This window comes from Blennius ocellaris (genome assembly GCF_963422515.1).
Source record: "Blennius ocellaris genome assembly, chromosome: 10".
Classification (NCBI taxonomy): domain Eukaryota; kingdom Metazoa; phylum Chordata; class Actinopteri; order Blenniiformes; family Blenniidae; genus Blennius; species Blennius ocellaris.
Window position 1 is genome coordinate 1,387,371 of NC_137659.1, and position 15,943 is coordinate 1,403,313.

General features: G+C 45.0%; 1 protein-coding gene across 2 annotated transcripts in view; it reads left to right on the forward strand.

The window, feature by feature from the left end:
• Positions 1-15,943, forward strand: part of ankrd12 (ankyrin repeat domain 12) — a 39,276-nt gene that overhangs the window by 11,683 nt on the left and 11,650 nt on the right. For both annotated transcript variants that reach the window (XM_080503192.1, XM_080503193.1), the window contains exon 2: positions 10,873-10,986. In XM_080503192.1, coding sequence (XP_080359318.1) covers positions 10,927-10,986 — 60 coding nt within the window. In that variant the 5' untranslated portion in view covers positions 10,873-10,926. The remainder of the gene's footprint in view (positions 1-10,872; positions 10,987-15,943) is intronic.

Below are 15,943 nucleotides of genomic sequence, written 5' to 3' on the forward strand. Positions count from 1 at the left end.
TTACGCCTCTCGTATACAAACGGGAGGCTTTTTATGTTTTTGTTTAGTTTTTTTTATGAAGCTTTTGATTTGTGTGCGAGCGATGCCCTGCGCCTTCCCCTCGTGGGTTCACAGCGGATCCTGCATGTTTATGGAAGCTTGCAAGTGATGGATGAGGCTGTGAAAGAGTTCAGCTCTCCGGCCTTACAGGAGAATACACATTTGGGACATCGGTGGACTATTTCTGGGTCGCGGCAACATATTTTCCTCAAGAGTTTTGAAGTGAGCAGCGAAATTGGATGAGTGTTTAGCTTTTTCTTCAAGTTGCCGAGCTGTGGAATGAACAGAAATGTTTTCTCTGGTCGGGTATCGAGTCCAGTTCACAGCTAAAGACTCAGGGATTGATATCAACTGTCGGCAGGACAGCTGAGCAGTGATGGTGGAGATTCTTTAAGATAAACACCATCGGGTGTAAAGTCGACTACAAGTTCTGCCATCTGATCATATATTAGCAATTTTTTTTTCCTCTTCACTTTGCAATGCGAAGGCAAAAGGTTGCTAAGTGCATCATGCTAATTGATGCTCTCTGTGATCTTCCAGTGTTAAAGTACTACTGCTAAAAACACTAAATCTGTCCAATTTCTCAATGAAAATCTCATGCCAGTGAATTGGATTTCACTTTACATCAAACCCATTGACAACGAGGAATCGGAGGCATAGAAACACAGTTTGCTAGTTCAGTGAAGCGTGAACCGTCGGTTCACAGGCCACAGGGATGACTTATTTAGTTAGTTTCACTCAAACCTGACTCGAAAGTGAAAGTTTGTTATACCGAAGAGACAGCCTGGAACAGGAGGAGGTTCTCTTTGCCGGAGTTGGAGCTCTTCGGCAAATTCTTAGCAGGAAGTGGCGCAGCGTGTTTTTACACACAGGTATGAAGAGTTTAAGAAGAGCCCTGTCGAATGACTGCTAACTAAAGACGTCATGCTGATGTCATGTGTGACAGTACCGGACAACGCATGATGGTCGTCACAAAGTGTAAACACTTCGGTGAAACTTGAGGCTGCCGCGGTAACAATCGTCTCCCATTTTTCAACGCTAATAAACATGAAATGGCTCAAACTCGCGAAGGGAAGGAGTTCACTGCATAGAATCGCCGGCTCACTTGGCCGACTCCGGCGCTCGCGCACCGAGAGCCAGGACTACAAGTTGGAAGAGGAGTGGTTTTCGTCCGTCTGGGGTTCGGGGTAGCGAGAGGTGAACAGACGCCTCCGGGCATTCGGCGGTCTTCGGCTGTTTGTTTGTCCGCGTTGAAATATGCCCTGAGTTCAGACGGCCCGTCGACTGGAGGAGCAGAGCTGCACATGGTCTGTTGCGCCTTTTGAACTGGATGCACAGTTGAGAATACGGCGGCGGCGGCTCGAATACAAATCCGAGGCAGATATTTTTGTTTTTTTTATCGGTTTGTGTGGCAATATGGGGCAGAATGTGCTCGTCTGTGCTCGGAGGAAGTTTCTGGAAAAATTGAAATACTGAAATCCTTTAAAAAATTCACTAACGCCACAGTGGGTGCTGGCTTGGGTACATCCTGCACCGGGGCGCCGATCCATCACAGACGCACACATTCACACTTATGAGACACAAGACGCCGTCTAATGTCTTGTTTTTGGGACTGTGGAAAGAAATGATGCGTTTCCAAGGAGCACACAATGTTAACTTTGCCCCAGGGTATGAATGAAGTGATGAAATGGACTTGAAACCCCCACAGATGGTCCCACTGTTATTAAACTACATTTTAAAAGATTTGTTTTTAAACAGAATTCACTCCTTATACAGGTTATGTTGGTTTTTATGTATCGCTTTACTCCTGAATGGCTTCAATGTTTTCTTGAATATTTGACACGACCGTCCTTAAGGTGAAATGAAAGCTAAAAATGTAAACGTAATGTCAGACGTCCCAGGTAATGTGTGTGGAGAACCAAGATCTCCTCCCCCTTTCTGAGTCGCAGGACGAATGCCGGCAGGACTTTTTTTTTTTTTTAGCAGCTTTTACTGAATTATGAAAACGTTCAGCAGCGACAGAGTTTCAGGCAAATCACCTTCGATCAAGCAGCTCCGCGTGACGACCGAGAACGTGATCGGGCCTCGTCCTCCTGGTGGAGGCGCCGAGCCAAAAACCATCTGGAGTCGCAGACCGTGTTGCACACCTGCAGCTGACGCATCTTTAAAACACAAGGCGAGCCGTTTAGAAGACGATTAACGATCTGATAGGTAAAATTCATCTCGTAAAACCAACACCATTTATTTGTTGCAAATCTGCAGGTAAATATTCAGTATTTTTCAGGCTAGGTTTGTTCAAGGCAGAGAGAAGAGTCTATATGTTGGTTGTCTGGCCTCACCAGATAACTGAATTCCTTTGGTAATTATCCAAGCACGCGGTTCGTTCATTCACAATGGGTCCAGCTGATAGATTCACACATTGATTGTTGCATTGTTGTGATCACTGCTGATTCTCGCTGCCCTGCAGAGCTGGAGCTCTCGTAAATTGGCCAACGCATCGAGTGTAATCGCTTGACGACTCATTGACTGTTTGTACGCTCGCTTTGACACGCCGCAAACTCGGAACCCTGAAATGCATTTTATATGTTGCGTCTCGTCGAATTCATGCTGGAAAGAAAATGATCGTACTGGACATTCCCGGGCACCTTTTTGAAGGTTTTCCCACATATAGCTTGAGGTATTTGTAGGTTTATAATTCAGACATGCTGGCTGGCTCTCTCTCTCTCTCTCTCGCTCTCTCTCGCGCTCTCTCTGTGTGATCATGTTGAAGATGGCTGGCTCTTCGCTGGGTATTGTTGCCCCTCCTGCCTCTCTTGTAGTCTGCGATCGAGCCTTTGCGCCTGGCTTTGTCCTGCTACTCATTAGGAAGTCAGAGGAGGAGGAGGAGGAGGAGGAGGAGGAGACGAAGGCTGGGAGTGGATGTGCAGCTGAGAGAGAGAGACCTCCCCCATCATTTAGCCTGACGGCATCGAGGACCGCTGTCACGTGACCGACTGTTTACCGTTGCAGCAAGCGTAGTGTGTCTCCTTGAGCGCGTTGCCGATTTGCCTGCCTTCTGTTGTCGGTGGAGGGTGGGAGGGGGGGGGGGGGCGGGGTGACTATAAATCTCGCCTGTCGGTTTTTTCTGTATCCCTCGCAATAATATTTCAGCCACGGTGCGACATTTTAAAGCCAGCGACGCTATCGGGGCTGGTTTTTCAGGTGGCCCCTTTGTGTGCACGGCCACATGGGAGACCGGGGGGGGGGGTGTTGGAGATCACATGTATTTTCCACGTGGTGTGTGAGAGCGCTCACAGCAGGCAGCGCTCTGGGAGCCATAGTGGAGTAATGTTACTGCCGGTGGCAGCGGCGTTCTCTGCGTACTGCGTGTGTCAAGCTGCCTGCTATTCTTAGCACTCGTCCCTCCCCGGTCCCGTCCTGCAGTCAGTGGATCAAGTTACCCTACCCTCCGTGTTCTCCATCCAGCCACCTCCCCCCTCTTGTTCGTCACCCCCCCCCCCAACCCCCTCCTCCAAAAAAAAAAAGAAAGAAAACAGCAGCCGCTCCTCCGCCGACGTTGTGACGACAAAAGAATTAAAAAAGAACAAATCTGAGGGACGGGTAAGACTTGGTGGGTTTATTGGACCAAAGATGTCGGAGGTGATCTGCTCAGAGACGAAGCAACAATAATCCATCCGTCCATACGTCTTCTATACCGCTTATCTTGCTCAGGGTCGTGGGTTGCTGGAGCCAATCCCAGCTTGCTATGGGCGAGGGCAGGATGCCCCCTGGACAGGTCCACAGTCCATCGCAGGGGTAAACAGAGAGATCCACTCGAGGGGGGGGGGGGGAATTTAAGGCCACCAATTAACCTCACATACGTGTTTGTTGGACTGTGGGAGGAAACACACACACACACACACACACACACACACACACACACACACACACACACACACACACACACACACACACACACACACACACACACACACACACGAGGAGGACATGCAAACGTCATCCAGAAAGGCCCCCGACCTTCTCGCGATGAGGCCAAAGCCAAGTTATTTATTGGCTATTCTGTGTTTTACTGAATCTGTAGAACATCTGTATACCTCTCAACAAAAGATGTTGCATTCAACATCCAATACAAAAGGCACATTACATTTTCTTTTCTGATTTACTGAATAAAACTTTGACATTTTGTCAGTCAAACAAAGCGGCTCATTAACTGATCATTTCACATTGGTTTTAGTAAAATGCAGTTATTCTGTGGAAAATCTAGCTTTTGCATCGTCACCTGATTCACTTAAAGAGATGGAATGTGTTAAAGAGACAGTAGTTGGCCGGAATGGGCTCCATGTGACCGTAGTGGATGAATGGACGGGCTGCTTGAAGGTATATTTAGTTGCTGGTCTTCGGAGTCTTTCCCCCCCCCCCCCCCGGCCGCTGAATTATTGACCACGGGGATTACGTTTGGACAGTCTGCAGTGTCATATCTGTCTCTGTTGTGCATCTCTCAGGCTTCCTGGAGTTCCTCTGATTAAATGACGGTAAGCAGGTTAGGTAATTCTCGACGCCGCCGCCACAAACTAATCTCGGCTGCAGTCTCTGAACCGTAGTTTTTGTCACGACAGGGTTTTGATCTGGACATGAAAACCTCTCAAGGTTAATGGCGGAGCTCGCCTGGTTTTTTTTTGTTTTTTTCCCCCCCCACGTCCCCGAGTTGCTCGTGAAACGCAGTAAACGCGAGTGCCAAACTGGCGAGAATCCAAATACCTCTGTAATTATAGTCACACCCTCCTCTCTTGGTCTCTGGGCCAGATCGGAGTCCTGTCAGCATTTGTTTTTCTGGTCTGGTCCCGGCCCGTCCGCACCGCTTTAATACACCAGCCTCTTTACGCCAACGTTTCCCCCCCCCACCCCCTTTCAGCTGCACCGGATCACAATGCCGCTGCACACTGGCGAACTGCTGACTAATGACGGACCTCTCGCCGGCCCTCGGCTGGGCGGCGGCGGCGGGGGGAGCATCGGAAAAATGACACCCGTCAACACCGCGCTATTATTCAGCCTCGGGTTTTAAAGTACCCGTAACACAAAAGTGGCGCGTTCGCCAAAGGTTGGTTTGTTTCTGGCGACTTCAATTGACTGCGACCGGATTCTGTGTGGAAAGGCTAACGTGTGTTTTTATATGGCATACTGTATTTTCAGTGTGTTTGCTCTATGGTGTATATACTATGTGGACATTAAAGTCCTAAGTGAAATGTAACACACTACTTTGCAAAAAAAACGATAGTTGGGGTACTACTTGTAAGGTTCCTCCGACTCTGCCCCACCACTGTTGTCGCATAACAAAGTTATTTGAATTTTGAATCTACAGCTGACGAAATCGGGGGAATCCTTCTTCGTGGGCCATTGTGGGCGGAGCCTGTGCGTGACGTCACGAGTTGTGCAGATCTCGATCTGTTGTGTTTACATTGGCTTGTGTTGTTTCCCTCTTAAATATCGGTTTTAACAGTGTTTTATAAATTATAGTCGGCGTTTTATGAGCCTTGATGAAAGATTGAGCCTGGAAGAGACCCGAGAGGAGAAAAAGAGCACAGGCGGCAGGAGCGGCTAGCGGGAGCCGCTAGCTCGGGCGGCTAGTAGACGATCAAGTAATACCTGGACTCGTCTTCGGTGATTCCGCGCAGTTGGAAAAGCTCTTGGACGTGTTGGATCCAGGAAGCCGGTCGTTCTTCCAAAAGTCAGGAGCCTCAAAGGTGAAAACTGGCGGCTGCTGAGGCGAGGAGACGAGGACGAATGGAGGACGAAGCGTCTTCTGCTTCCTCAAACATGTTCCAGACGGGGTCACCGATGGCAGAACCACCTTCTGTGTCTTCTTCATCAATCACTGGGTTTGAAATGATGATGATGATGAAATATCGTTAAATTCAGCCTCTTCGTGGTCAAAACTCTGATCCTCCATAATGTAAACACAACTTGGGCGTGTGCACAACTCATGACGTCACTCTATTATTGTCAGAAGCTCCGCCCAGCAGAGGAAATAGCGCCGTTTATCGGCTATTTTCTCACAGATTGCCGTGTTTTAACATTTTACCCTTCGGCCAGTTAGCATAAAAAATGTCTCTAGAAGCGACAGCCAGAGTGTTTTGGAGGTGGAATTTTCATTTCACTGGGACTTTAAAACAGGGGCTTCAACGCAATTTATTGGAGAATTAAAAAAAAAAAAAAAAAGGATGATATCCTTGAATATTCAAATTAAACAGCAGAAAAGCAGGAAGCGCTCACGATGGGCTCTGAGCATTAAGTAAAACAAAATAACCCTAACTCTCACCCCCAAGAAACTTTTTATCTGCGAGGGATGTGCACAACGCAGTGGCGTAACGATTAAACGTCCACCGCCTCGCTGGTTTGCAGCAGAAATTTTATTAAAGTAATTAGTGCTGTTTTCGTGGAGAAAATCATTTAATGGCCGCTGGTCGAGGCTACACAGGCGTCTGACAGCAGCCCACGTCCAGGAGACTGAAAATAGACGTTGGGGATCGTTGTGGAGAGGCAAAAACTTTCCTCTGGAGATATAAAGTCTATTTCAGACGGGGAAAGGCGTATAAGTGGCGTCGAACTGTATTCAATTGAAGCGTTTAGCTACCAACCTTCACATGGATGGACGTCGTTCACCCCGAGCAGAGACGCTGCGATTCGTCGTGTCATTTGGAATCGTCGGTCTGAATACGAAGCGTTAAACTACTTTGTGAGTTTCCTGTTGCGTGGTCGCCGGGAACAATCCCTGGTTTCTACCGTCTTTTATTCACACTGAGTGACGGAACACCCGGAACCACATATTGTTCTTTTTTTTTGGTTCCCGTCTGGACGTGTCTTTATCTAAAAAAAAAAAAAAAAACACTTTTTGAGAAGAATTTCCAGGGTAGCATTCTATAGGTGTAAATAAACAACAATAACATGTTTGTGCTGCTCACTCTTTTAAATTCTAAAGCACTTCTCCACCAGTGTTCATTTCTTCAAAGAGCAGGTAAATATCAATACGCGACAGAGACGGACCGCCAGAATGCACGTTTGTCGTTCGCGCTGTACTTTTCTTACACGCATTCAAGTCGAGGCCTGGCGCACTTGACCCCCATTTTCTTTTCTTTTTTTCAATTAATTTTTTATTTGAATTTTATCAACACAAAAATAACATCAAAACAATGCTTGGGTGACAACAATGCATTTACATCATTAATCAGTCATTCTGCCGTTCCGTTTTTTTGTAGTCAATCCATTTGTTCCATTTTTTGTCCGTTTGTGCTTCTTGGAGTCGCAGTTTGTGTGTTAGTTTTTCCATAGTGTAGATTCTTTCCACAATTTGCCGCCATTGGTCCTTTGTTGGTGGTTCTATCGTTCCCCAGTTCTTGGTAATAGCTTTTTTTAGGAGCCACTAAAAGTATCTTTTTTTTTTTGTTTTTTTTTTTGAAACTTTCTTTTTATTTATTTTTGAACAATTGTAAAATACAAGAACAAACATATCAAAGCAAATACAATACAAAATAAAATAAAATAAATATATATAATTAAATTAAATTGCAAGGGTCACATGTGTCTTTGTCAACACGTCTCTTCTCACTCAGTTGAATTCACATTGTCACTGTTCTTATATATTGTCCATTTCTCCCATTTCTCCTCAAACGGGGATCTTTGTAATCTCAGCATGTGAGTCAAATCTTTCCATGAACTGGATCTGCTCAACAGCCTGGATCCATTGTTCCGTAGTTGGAGGATCAGCTTGGTACCACTTCCCTAAAAGTATCTTAACCAGGTATAAATCGTTTCCCACTAGACTCTCATCAGAGAAATTGCACAGATACGGTACATTGCAGCACATTGGAATCTCATAACCCATCATTTGTCGTAGCCCTCCACACGCCACCTCCCAAAATACGCTTATTTGGTGACATTTCCAAAAGACGTGTGAGTGGTCCACGTCAACTTCTCCACAATTCCTCCAACATTTCTGTTGTCTATTTAGCCGTTTACGTTTCAACTTTGGTGTCGTAAGGAAACGCGGCAGATTTTCCCAGGAGGACTCCCTCCAGATCCGCGTTGACTCCCACGCCACCGCCGCTCCCAGCAGATCGTTCTCGTGTGAACGGGGCGCCGGGACTTGACAGTCAAGCGTGATTACGACACCCGCAGCATTTCCGGCTCGCGTTTGTTGATGCGTTCGTCACACGTCGGCCTCTGACCGCCGTGGCGGATTGAACTCGCAAAAAGACTTCAGTCAATCAATCGATCAAACTTTATTTCTGTAGCCCTTTACAATCACCCAGTGGTATCCAAAGGGCTTTACAACAAAGCTATAAAAACAATACATTAAGAAGTAAATACGAGAATAATTCATAAAAACACTAAATAAATAAAACACAGGTGCTGACGGTGCTGCAGGTTGGTGAAGCCTTCCAGAGATTCATAAAAAAACAGCATACAGAATAAAATACACTGCCCTGGACGGAGTTAAAAGCCGACTTGAAAAAGTGAGTTTTCAGCTTTGATTTAAAAAGTTCCCAGAAAATCCTCATTTACGCCACGTGGGGGGGGGCGTGTTCGGGAATGTTCCAACACACCGTTTGCTCGTGTCGCATCCGGTTGACGTCTCTTAATTGCAGAGCTGCACTTTTGACTCCGCCGGTGTGTTTTCTGATCTGGTTTCACACGCGGAGCGCCGTAACGACGCTGCAAGCGCTCGCCCATCGACCTGCGTTGTTTATGCGGCCGGCGCGTTCGCTTCATGAGTCGTAAGCCGCAGCGCGGGCTTTCATCTTCAGAGTGGACCGTCGGCTCAATCAAACGCCGTTTCAAAGACGCCCTTTTATATCTTCATCTGCCGACATGGCGAAAGCCACGGGGTTCAAAGTGGTGTAGCGTTATTTAATCCTACAGATCTTGGACGTCGTTTGTAAATAACCGCCTTCCAGTGCGAGTGGCTGCAAGGTTAAATGGGTTGATTCCGTTTTCCAAGTAATGCTGCTAATTATTGCAGAGTTTGCTGGTACAGATGGCTCGTTGGCAATTGTATGCCAGCCGTCACATTTGTCCTTTCTCTTGCCCTTGTTTTTTCTTTTATTCATCCAGGTTTCAATAGAAGCTGTGTGGTTAAAAGTGGCGTCAACACTTGTTTTCAAGTCAGACGTTTGACTTCACGAAAAACTAAAAGGCACAAAATAAAATGTGTCAGTCCGATTATAAAATCAGCAGTTTGGATCTTGTTTCTTTGCGTTTCAGGTGATTTATTGCTTCTTGCTGTCAACCTTTCCGCTCTTTTGATTAATAATGTATTTTATGAAACGAGCAGTGTTTGGCCCATGTAGGATGAATTTCTGTGAGTGACTGGGTCAAGCTTACTTTCTTATTGTTGTTATGGACAAAACCTAGATTAGTGACTTGCACCAGGACATAATGGAACGAATTGAGATGGTGGGATTTTTGGTTTTTGCAGTTATATCAGGACATTTGATGGCTTTTTAAAAGCACGCGTGATGACCTGCCGTCTGTCGTTTTGGCTCATATGAAGATGGAAAAAAAGACTTTAAACTTGTTAAATTCACATCAGTTATCGGAAACGCAACATGAAGGTTTTTAAGGAAGGTTCACGGTCTCATTCAGTCCGTTGACCATAAAGATTCTTGGCGATTATTTGCGTAAAGGTCACGCCATTTCTGGAGCGACAGACGTTTAATTTATGTCTCACGACGGGTTGATTTACCACAAATTTTGGCGGCTGACAGTGCAGTTCATATCAAGACACGTGAGAACGGACGGTGTGAGACTTAATCGGTGGGTGAGAGGTTATTTGCCGCTAAATCAAGATGTTTTCAAAGTGGACGAAGAACGGGGAAGCAGTGAAAGTCCAGTCGCAGCATTTGAGCCTCATGACCGAGAGCCGTGGTCTTCATGCGACCAGATGAGTGACACGTGTCGCCGTGGGGGGGGGGGGGGCATGTTGTTACCACGCCGTCTCAGACCACGTCACACCAAGAGCTGGGTCACCCCGACAGCAAGAGGACAGGAGGGACGCTTTCCTCCCTCCTCCCCCGAGTCCCCGAAGCTGTGATTCACGCTGCTTTCGCCCTCGCCCTCGCCACTTCCTGCTTATTCTTAAAAAGTTCACAGCCACAGAGCGGAACGGAAATTTCAATGAAAATCCCTGGTTGCTGCTCCAGACGGCCCGCATGCTGACGCACAGCCGGCTTTCATTTGACAGCAGCGCGACTGCGACTGCTAGAAGTCGAGTTCCTCTCTCCGTCTCTTTACACTCCGCCTGTAATCGGCCTCCGTCAAGGATTCCCTTTTTTTATTTTTTTTTACTTTATTTTTATGTATTTTTTTAATAATAAACACGAACATGAGAACTCACATTACAGGACCTTCCTCCACAGCATATACATGACAATGTAAGAAAAATAACAATAACAATACTATGACAACAGAACCGATATGAGACAAATACATAAAAAGACGGGCCATTAAGACATTACCGTGTCGTGTAGGTGACCGTTCAGTCCGACAGGTATTTTTCTATCGGGAACCATTTTCTCATGAAGACCTCAGACTTCAACTGTCGTTTTGCCGTTAAAGCCTCCATTCCAAACGCCTCTCTCACTTTTGGCTGTGAATTCCTCCACTTTATTGTCACCATTTTAGGATTCCCATTTTAATCGCACAATTCCAAAGTACCTCTTGTTTCCTGCCAAACCTGCTGTTTGTTTGCACTAAAAAAAATTGCCAGTCGGACAGTGATGTGGCAGGATGCAACTCCTTCTCACTGCGGTGTTTGTTTTTTCTGTCTTGTGTCTGCAGGTGCATGATGGTCCTACCGTGCTGTAGCTGTCTAAGCTAGTCAGGCGCCGCACCATGGCCAAACCTGGGAGCGACAGAGATGGCGCCATGGTGGATAAGCAGGCGGGGAAGAAGGTACGGCGGCGTCACCGCGTCACCTGCAACACCCAGCTACACGGGAGTTAAATGCCCCCCCCCCCCTCTGCATCGGAGATGAACGAGAGAGACGTTTAATCCAATAAGCCGAACATAAAGAATTCATGCAGGGACGGCGTCGGCACGTGGGAGGTTGTCAATCGATCGGGGTTCCTCTTCTAGAACTGAGGAGCCAGATTGACGCTGCTCGTTATTCTCTGGTGGATAAGCATTTTGTTTTATTATTATTTTTATTAGGAATCTTCAACACAGGTCAAGTACAATATAAAAGACCAAAAAAAATACGGAAAGAAAAATCCATCAAATAGAACTTGGGTACATTGAATATTAGTCCTTTTATCTGTAAAATAGACGGCCAGCATTACAGAGAAAAGAACAGTTTATATATAGACATATACACATGTATCTTCACTTTTCTTTGTGGGGTTTTTGTCTTGTCTTAAGTGAAGCAAAATAAGCAAATTAAGATTATTATCAAATTATTATTATTAGCATTATTATTATTAAAACTAAGCAAATTAACTATCCGAAATGTATCTTTGAATTAAGGCCCATTTACCCATGAATACATCAGTTTTCATTCGCAGTCTTGATGTTATTTGCTCCATATGGTACCTTTCTTTTAGTTTCTTCCTCCACTGAGTGACAGTGAGTCCTCGTTTTCTTAGCAACTAAAAGTAATATTTTAAGTATAAATTTGATGTCATTTCATCTTATATTGTTAGGGAAGATTCCTAATATTGTAAAATCTGGCTGTAAAGGGATTTTCAATGCCGAGACAATATATAATTTCACCTTGTGTGCTGTTCTAATAATTAATTAGGCTTTGGACAGTCCCAACATATATGGATAAGCATATTTTCAGCTACTTGAAGCAGGAACACAGTGCTGTTTGCCCGAGACGGTAGCCTCAGTTCTGCTGAGTCACCGTCCGCATCCAGAAATGTCTGTCAGATTATCTTCTGCTCAGGATGCATCTGTTCACGTCTGAGTGTTTCTCCATGCGGAAATACCTTTTCTCTTTTCTTTTCTCTTCTTTTGCTCCTCTTGTTAAATGGAAGTGACAAACCTTTGTGGGGATTTTTTGCGAGAGAGCGTCTCCAGCCGTCTCTTGCAGCGCAGCAGCTGATGTGTGAAGCCGACACTGATTTATTACAGACAGATATGAACCCAAACTGGAAAATGAGGGTCGTGTTTGTATCATCTGATGCAAAAAAAAAAGAACTTGTGCTGCTTTATCCAACTTAGAGTAGACTTGGGGCCACGTCTACCCGGGTGTTTGAAAAAACAAACGGTGATATTTCTCTGCGTTTGGGCGGATTTACAAATAAACGTAGTGAAGATTCACCACAAACACGGATTGTTGAAAACTCCGGCCAGTCGAGAATCTGGAGAAAATCTCTGTTTGCACTTTATCTACGTCACTAATTGACCACTTGTTAGGACTGAACCTGCACTGCCAACACTGGTATTATTTTTTTACTATAGTATGTTTATTGTACTTTATTCTACACTTTGTCCCCCATCATAGTTTATTTTCCTTGTATTTCATCTTACTGTATATTTTGCTCCCCTTAGAACTTATTATACTTTATTATAGTTTGTGATTTTTATCTTATTTTTAGTCCTATTTTTTTATCTACTTATTATTACTCTTACTGTAAATATTTTTGGTCCTTAGAGTTCTTGATAGTCATTGTATATAAGATACTTCTATTCTTACGTAACTGTTTGCACATTTCTTGTCTTTCCTACTCATGAGTCCTTAAGAGCAGAAGGTAACAAGTAAATTTCTCCTTTGTGAGATCAATAAAGGCTTATTTTATCTTATCTTATCTTATCTTAAAGATAAGATATCTTAGGGATAAGATATCCCTAAAGGGGAGGTATTTTATTTTTCTAGGATTCTGATTGGCTACCATGGCTTCTCGTTACACTGCCCCCTACAGGTTTGGCTGCTCATAGCACCTCTGTACCAGATATATATATATGCGGGTCCGTTATTTTTTGTTTTTGAAGGTAGAGGGGGAAAATGTACATGTAAATGTGGCCACAGTCTCACAAACACACTAAGTTAATTCACCATTTGACTTCAGGTGTTTGGTTTTGGACTTTCTTCTTGATTTGGGGGGGGGGGGGGGTTGGACAATCACAACTACGTCTTCCTCCATAGTGTCATGACTCCCAGTCCACACTCTCCCAGGACTTGGTAGTTTTATAGTTGAGTCACCGGTAAAAAAAATAATCCAATTTATGGTCTGTCCGTGTTTTCCCATTGTTATCGTTTACAGCGTTTTGTTCTCTGGTGTGTGCGGTTTCATTGCGAGAACACCCAACAGCGACAGTTAGCGCCCTGGTCTGCTCACCACATAGCTTTCGCCGTGTCTCTACCCCGTGCCATGTAAACAGGCATTGTTTTCTAAACATCGCCGCGCTATTGCGAAACGAAAACGCACACGTAATGCATTTTCACTTGAAACGTTACGCAAACAAGGGGCCTTCGTCACCGATCAACCTCCAGTGCGTGTAATCACACGGTCTGAGTTGGTGGTGGAGATTTTAGAGGCGCAAACGCTTGAACGGTCGTCAAACGGGAAGTTTTTTTTTGCCATTTTCTCGTCCTGCTCAAGCGTCACACTCGCACTGACAGTAGAAAACCTAAAAGTCCTTTTAATCGACCATTGTGAACCTCTTCACACTGTAAATTGCACAATGAGTCCTGTTAAATAGTGACAACTGTGAGAAATTGTGTTGATGTTCATGTGATAGTTTGATTCAGCCTGTGCTGGGGGGGGGGGTCGGAGCTGTTTAACCGGCACAACTCGACATTTCTCTCCACGCAAACGAGAAACAACCGCTGGCGTCTGCTTTTTATTCTTTTAAGGCGAAAGCACTCCACATCTCCGCTCCCTCCACTTGCAGACACTTGAGCTCTGCACAGCTGGCACATTGCTTCAGCGAGATCAAAGAGGCGCTGCAGACATTCTCCTCCTGCCAGAAATGTATTTTACTGCACCAAAGTGCAGCTCACTAAAAGTAATGCGCCTTAAAAAAAAAAAAAAAAAAAAAAAGCTTTGTCTGCAGATCAAAAAAAAAAAAACCCCAGCAAGTGAAAGACACCGTGATGATACAGAAATCGCTGGTGTCACTGTTTGGGCCTGTTGCTGAGGGGCGGCTGGATCACGGAGCCGCTTCCCTTCCCTCCTTCCACAACGTGGTGATTTCTGAGGATTCGCACACGTGCAGCGAATTCCAAGACGATATCCAGCGAGGACATTAGCTGCTGCTGGCGGGAGGAATCGCATCCTACGTGTTGTGTCTTTTCAAGTGTGTGTGAAAAACGAGGCGATTTCACTTGAGACTTATTATTACGTATAATCGAGTCACGTCGACGTGCGGAGGGACGGACGACTTTAACCATAAAGTCAGAAACTTGTTTCTTTATGTTCCGAAGCCGTTAAATCAGCCGAGTGTTAATTGAAAAAAAATAATTCGTCACCCCACAACAAACATCCACAAGCAGTTTGGAGACGTTTAATTTGGTTTTAGTTTCTGTCTTTATTGCTCATCTTTTAATTAAATTGTGAATTTCGTGAAATGTTAAAACATTTTTTAATATATTTAAACATTTATGCTGAAGTGGGGGGGTTTTCTAGGATTTTACAGTTATTTATTCTTATGTTTTTATGCATCAGCTCATGGAGAATATCATACATTTTAAATTAACTGTATTCATGCATTCATTGCGTGACGCAAAAGAGTCAATCTGTGACTCTAGAGACGAGTCTGACCAGAGTTCCTACGTCAACTTTAACTTGAGACTTTCGTAGTTTTCCTCTCAACTGAACTCTTTGTATTTCCTGGAGTCTGACGGCTCTTTAGCACCGACTAGTGGCGGGAGGCTGCATGTGAGTTTGGCTGTTTTCACCTGAATGAATGAATGAATGAATGAAACACGAACCAAGTGGTGGCCAGTGATTCGTCTTACTGCCGTTTATGCAACGTTTTAAAGTGAACAAAAAACCTTCGCCGAGCTCGGAGTCACTGAAAACGCAACTTTCTGAAAACGCTCGGGCTCCGTCTCCACGGCAACGACCCCACTGCTCATGAGCACCACGGCCGTAGGAAATCGTTCTTCTGCACGCGCTCAGCAGAGACGATCAGAACATGGGTGCCAGGGCTCCCCGTCCATGTTCTCCTGGGACTTGGTACTTATATTTTGAAAGGCGTCGTGATGACAGTAGCCGAGTAAACAGGGTTTCGAGTTTTAACATCCACTTGCCCGTTCACGCCCTCCCAGGATCCTGCCTGAACCGTCACTCGTCTGATTCACACATTTCATTTGGCAGAAGTCCGGTTTGGTTTTTTTTCACACCGGCCTTGCTCAGTGGGGATTCAAACCAGCAAACAAGTTTGCTCCTATAACCTGTTGATCTTCACCCTCTGTTCGACGTATGAGAAGGCAACATTTTGAATAACCCAACACCCAAAAGCATGAAATAAGGCAACAGCCACTTTCTTTTTTTTCTCTATTGAAATATATCTTCTTCTGAGTGTCGCGGTTTTCCCTGCAGACGACATGTTGCAGGTTTCTTACTCCCGAATGCTAATCCGGCTGTGCAACTTGCATGTATGTGAAGGCTTTCACACGGAGCCATGAGAAAAAGACTCTCCTCTCTCTTCCGTATTTTTATTCCAGTATAAACAGAGCAGGAAGGAACAAAAGATTAATAAATAAATAAATGAAACTCGTCACTCCAGATCTTTTACTCTTCACTTGGCAGGGACTTTGCCTCCGGAGTCAGATTTTAGTGACTCATGCAGACAAACCTGCTGTCTCTGCCGTGACCCAAACATTATACTGCAGAAACGCCATTAGCCTGGAACGGTTAGCCCGGCTCGGATCGTTTTTTTTTTTTTTTTTTTAAGTGAGCCT